Here is a 6,297-nt window from a genome sequence, read left to right on the forward strand (position 1 = left end):
ATATATATATATATATATATATATATACATATTTATATGGACTTCCTTCAGTTTCTGTCTACCAAATCCATTCACAAGGCTTTGGTCAGCCTGAGGCTATAGTAGAAGACACCTGCCAAAGGTGCCACACAGTGGGACTGAATCCAGAGCCATGTGGTTGGTAAGCAAGGTACTTACTACACAGCCACTCCTGTACCTATATTAAAGAAATTTGGATGTTTAATTATTTCATCTTTTAATTTACTTAATTCCATGATGACAATATTAATTGTTTTTGTTTTTTTTTTTTAAATCTCTTTCCAGAATCGCCCATGACATTAGCCTGGACAGTTTTCCTGATGATGATACTGACGCAGAATTTGACTTCAATCCAAAAGAGCTGGAATTTTACTCTCTGACGCAAAACAAAGAGAAAGAAAGAAAATATGATGTTACCGAGAAAACAGTGGTACCGTTATTTCAGGAGAAATCCGATGTCGAGGAATTTACCTCCAAAGATGTCGGAAATTATGGAAGCACAAAAACGAATACGACATACGACAAACCAATTTACAAGGCGTCAGATTCTGAAATGGTCCTTCGAAAGAATGAAATCAATAAACAACTGCACAGCAATAGTGATAAAGGAAACGATAATGGACTCACCAACACAAAAAGTAGAATGGGCACAAGCAACACCACTAACACTACAGCCAACACTTTCACAAACAACACTGTTACCAAGAACACCACCTATAACAACAACACAACTGCTGCCAATACAAACGGTGCCATCACCACCATGGACAGCAATCGTTACCTGCAGGTAAGTAGAGGGTCTACATCATTTTAGCCCTGATTTGTTATTGTTGGCCTTTAATATTTTGAGCATTAACATCATCTTCAGCTACTAAGAAACTGGCCAAAGTGACTGTCAATAACACAGTAGAAGTAAATGATAACTTCTTAAATAGGCACGAGGTCAGAATTTGGTGGAAGAGAACCGATAAGACTGTGTAACAAAATTTTAATGTTTTTTTTTGTCTTTGGTATTATTTCCTGTTTGCTTCCATCTTGAAACCAAAGGAAATGACTACTATTCCCTTCAAACTTTGCCTTTGTGACCTGAACATTAATGTTTTAAAACTGACCTATTTTCTATTACATTTCACACAGATTTAATGCTAAATTGCCGGAGCAGAAATACCATTATAACAAATATTCTGCTTAATACCACAGATTTGCTTGTCAGTTGCTTGACTTTAAACACTTGAGCATGTCACCTTAGTGGCTGACAATATGTGCATCTCTGATGATGATCTGGAGTAGTGGGGGAGCATCATAACCATGTGTTGAGAAAGATTCTTTGGGGTTTGAATAAATGTAACAAAAGCAAAATTTGAAGGAAATGTTAGCCATTTTTAATACTATCGACTGAAGGATGAAAATTGTTACACAGTGTAATTATATCAGTCTTGTGTTTTATTTTATCAGCCCAAGAATAATAAAAGGCAAAGGTAACCTTGGTGTGATTTGGACATAGAACATACAACACAAGGCATTTCATTCAATGCATGTATAGTTCTGCCAATCCACTGCCCTTCATAGAAGAAATAGTATTAATCTCATAATTGGTATCTATAATACAGGGAGGATAAAAAAAAAATGGTTTCAAATTTTGGCACAAGGCCAGCAATTTTAGGAGTAAGGGTGAGTCAATTACTTCAGTCCTAGGGTTCAGCTGGTGCTCATTTTATTGACTTTGAGAGGATGAAAGGCAAAGATCACCTTCACAGGATTTGAACTCAGAACATGAAGAGCTGGAAGAAATGCTGCTTACCAATGCCTTAACAATTCTGCCAGATTACCCTCTTAATGATAATAATCCTTTCTACTATAGGCACAAGGCCTGAAATTTTGGTGGAAGGCCTAATTGATCCCAGTTCTTGACTGGCACTTATTTCATCAACCCAGAAAGATGAGGGACAAAGTGTTAAGAAAGGATCTTCAGATGCTGGGACTCACTGAGATGACAAGGGACAGGGACTTGTAATTTACTGTACTTGAGAAGACATGTCAAGTTAAGTCAAATTGCAGCCACCTATGCATACAGGCATGTCCTTTACAGCCATGACTTTATGGCCGTGCCCCCATTCCCTCTCCCAGCTGAGAAGTCTTTGTCTTGCAGGTGCCAGTGACATGTAAATGCCCTTGTGCCAGTGCTGTGTGACATGTACTGATACTGGTGGCATGTAAAAAGCATCCAGCACACTCTGGGAAGTGGTTGGCATTAGGAAGAGCATCCAGCCATAGAAACCATGCCAAAACAGACATGGAGCCCAGGCAGCTCTTCAGCTGGCCAGCTCCTGACAAGCTATCCAACCCATGCCAGCATGGAAAACGGGCATTAAATGACGATGACGTGTGAGTGTTTGAGCATAGGAATATCTGTGTGGTTAAGGATCGCAATTCATGACCATGTAGCTTTAAGATCAGTCTCTTTGAGCAGCCCCTCGAGGAAGGGACAAAATCTTATCCTTCAGTTTAATGTTAAATCATTTTTTATATAACACTACACACACACTTTTTTGGATGTGTATATAAAGGAGCACTCCGTCGGTTACGACGATGAGGGTCCCAGCTGATACGATCAACGAAACAGCCTGCTCGTGAAATTAACGTGCAAGTGACTGAGCAATCCACAGACACGTGTACCCTTGACGTAGTTCTCGGGGAGACTCAGCATGACACATAGTGTGACAAGGCCAGCCCTTTGAAATACAGGTACTACTCATTTTTGCCAGCTGAGTGAACTGGAGCAATGAGAAATAAAGTGCCTTGCTCAAGGACACAATGTGTTACCAGGAACTGAACTCACAACCTTATGATCGTTAGCCGTATGCCCTAACCACTAAGCCATGTGCCTTCACTGGATGTGTATATACAGTACAAAAAGTACTCAATATATGTGTTAGAATTTAACTGTCTGTATAAAACTGATGAATCACTTCATTATTATTTCACCTTCCTTGGTATACATTAATTCAGCCAATGAAGAAATTTTGCTTTTAGTCACCTGAATGAACAGGTTTATACAAGCGTGAAACTCAAAGTAGCACCCTAGTGAATCATCAGCTCCCACTGATGTTATACACACACACATATACTATATGAATGCAAATACATATACGTACATATATATATATATATTTATATACACGCACACACACACACACACACATTTTGTATCTATCTATCTATCTCTATGTATGTATGTATCATCATCATCATCATCATCGTTTAACGTCCTTTTGGCATGGGTCGGGCGGTTTGACTGGGGTCTGGGAAGCCACGAGGTTGCACCAAGCTCCAGTTTGATCTGGCAGTGTTTCTACAGCTGGATGCTCTTCCTAATGCCAACTGCTCCAAGAGTGTAGTAGGCGCTTTTTATGTACCACCGGCACAGGGGCCAGAGGAGATGGCATCGACCATGATCAGATGGTGCTTTTTACGTGCCACCAGCAGGGAAGCTAGTCAAAGCAGCACTGGCATCTGCTATGCTCGGATGATGCTTTTTACGTGCCACCAGCACGAGGGTCACCTCTACAATTTCCATTTGATTGTAATTTGAATTGATTTTGATATTGATGCTGATGTTGATGATGTATATATATATATATTTATTTATTTATTTATGGGTTTCAGCCAAGTGGCTGTGGTCATGCTGGAGCACCACCTCAAACATATGCATATGTGCATATGTATTTGTGTGTATGTATATATCTATGCATGTGTTTTTGTCCTGGGTATGACTTAAAATAGCATCTGGTAATGAGGCCCTAGTTTGGGAGTTCCAGGATTTTGGGGAATGTGGAGCCACCAGCACGTTGGCAGGGTCCCAGCAATGTATTAATTAGCATACTAGGGTATGCTTACATATGTGTATGAAAACTGAATATGGTGAACTTTGTGTAAGAGACCTTCATGGTTCAACAGAGGGGAGAACAGTTGTAGCAACACATTGCAAAGTGCAGAGGGCAAGATGTGACAAGCAAGACATCTTAGACATCCTCTGCATCTGTCTCTGTATTCAGCCATCTTGACTTGGTCTTTCCACTAGACTGAAGACGGTCACGGTTGAAGGGAGCGAGGTTGATGGTGTGTGCAGTTCTTCTTCACTTTAATCAAAGTTACTGTGCAAGTCATCAGTTATCCTTAAGTATTACTAGATGGTCATCATTGCTTCGATGGACAAAGATGAAGTAAGTATGTATGTATGTATGTATGTATGTATGTATGTATGTATGTGTGTGTGTGTGTGTCTGTGTGTGTGTATGTATGTATGTATGTATGTATGCATGTATGTGTGTGTATGTATGTATGTTAACTTCTGTTTTTAATTATTTAAATTCTTCCTCTGAGAAAAGGGTTGGATTCTAACAAAGATACAAAGCTCCATTGGTGGAATGTAGATAATGAAAACATTACATTTTAAACTTGAGAAAGTCTTGCATATTTTTACTTTTTAACTTACAGATTGTATTTGTAATGGATGAGTTAGTTGGTTGATATCTTTTCCTGAAAATCCAAGCTTATCCAGACTGTCAGTCAGGCATTTATTCACAAAACCAAGTGCACTAATTATTATGGTACAAATGTAAATTTGTAATATGTATATAGAAGCTGGAAGTTTTGATGCAGTTATCCATAATTATCCCCTTTCCTTTTGATTTTTGGCTGAACTCTATGACAGTACATACTTTTTCTTGTCTGTCCCAAGCAACAATATCTGGCATGTTATGCTTACACTTGACAGATGTTTTAATGGGAATGTTCCACCAGTATTCCCTGTGTTGATTTTTGTGTATGTATTCAATAAAAAGGGTATTCTCTATATTTATTCAAGGGCAGTCTTTTCTCTGGATGGCATTGCATAATGTTTTTGTGATGCCATGTCACATAGGGAGGTAGTATCTTGATGACATTTCTGGGTAGCTGTTAATCATGTCTGATGTCTTCCACAAAAATATGACATAATCTACATTTTTGGTTACATCTTTGAATTCCAAAGGCTTCACTGCCTCTTTTATTGATTAGGTATTTAGTTGCAATCTCCTGTTCTTGGATTGCAAAGGTACAGCTTTTGAAGTATGATGTGATGTAGCAATCACAAGTCTAAGAGAGACATAGCTTCATATCAATATTACTGTCTTCTTCAAGTCTTCTGGAAACATAACAATGCATGTTTTTTTTGTTTTGGTTTGCATGTATATATGTATGTATGTATGTATGTATGTATGTATGTATGTATGTATGTATGTATGTATGTTTGCATGTATGTATGTATGTTTGCATGTATATATGTATGTATGTATGTATGTTTGCATGCATGTATGTTTGCATGTATGTATGTATGTATGTATGTAAGTATGTATGTATATTGAGCCATTGTCTTTATCACGTGTAATTTTAAATTTATATAACTGCACTTATCGTATGCTGAATCACATTAATCATCCAAGTCTGTAAGTTGTCTGTAGATCCAGATTTAGCTGAATAAATAGTAGTATTCACATGGCACTAAAAAATAAAGTAATAATTGAATTTTTTATAGTTAACAAAGAATCGTATTAATAATAGATAAATCAACCTGCTAAATGTTTTCACAGATAAAATCTACTGGATACACAATAGGCACAGATATGAGAGTGTAGGCTGGAAATTTGCTTCCCGACTATGTGATTCCAGGTTCAGTTCCCTGTGTGACATCCTGTAAGGCAGCCAAAACCTTGTGAGTGGATTTAGTAGATGGAAACTGAAAGAATCTCACCATGTGTCATCATCGTCATCATTATCATCAACATCTAATGTCCGTTTTCCATGCTGGCATGGGTTGGACAGCTTGAGAGTAACTGGTAAGACCAGGCGCACCATCAAGATTCCATAGTCTGTTTTGGCCTGATTTCTACAGCTGGATGCCCTTCCTAATGCCAACTGTTTTACAGAGTGTACTCGAAGGGTGGTTTTGTTAGAAATTTCTAACAAAACTGCCCGATGAATGGGAACGTGAAACTCCGAGTAACAGTCTTTTGTTATATTTTTGGTGCTTTTAAATAAAGCATATTACTCTACCTCTGGTATTTGAGTAATCTTTTTTCCACCTTGTTGCACATTTACGTGCTTACTCTGGTATATATATATGTATATATATGTATGTATGTATGTATGTATGTATATATTGATAGATAGATAGGTAATATTATATGTGTGTACATATATATATATATATATATATATATATATATATATATATATATA

General features: G+C 37.6%; 1 protein-coding gene across 2 annotated transcripts in view; it reads left to right on the plus strand.

Annotated features, from left to right (window-relative positions):
- The window catches only part of LOC106869929 (C-Jun-amino-terminal kinase-interacting protein 2), a 115,508-nt gene that overhangs the window by 67,161 nt on the left and 42,050 nt on the right, over window positions 1–6,297 (plus strand). For both annotated transcript variants that reach the window (XM_014915866.2, XM_014915865.2), the window contains exon 2: window positions 304–805. In XM_014915866.2, the coding sequence (XP_014771352.1) occupies window positions 304–805 (502 nt within the window). The remainder of the gene's footprint in view (window positions 1–303; window positions 806–6,297) is intronic.

Source organism: Octopus bimaculoides, chromosome 18, assembly GCF_001194135.2.
Source record: "Octopus bimaculoides isolate UCB-OBI-ISO-001 chromosome 18, ASM119413v2, whole genome shotgun sequence".
NCBI classification, from domain to species: domain Eukaryota; kingdom Metazoa; phylum Mollusca; class Cephalopoda; order Octopoda; family Octopodidae; genus Octopus; species Octopus bimaculoides.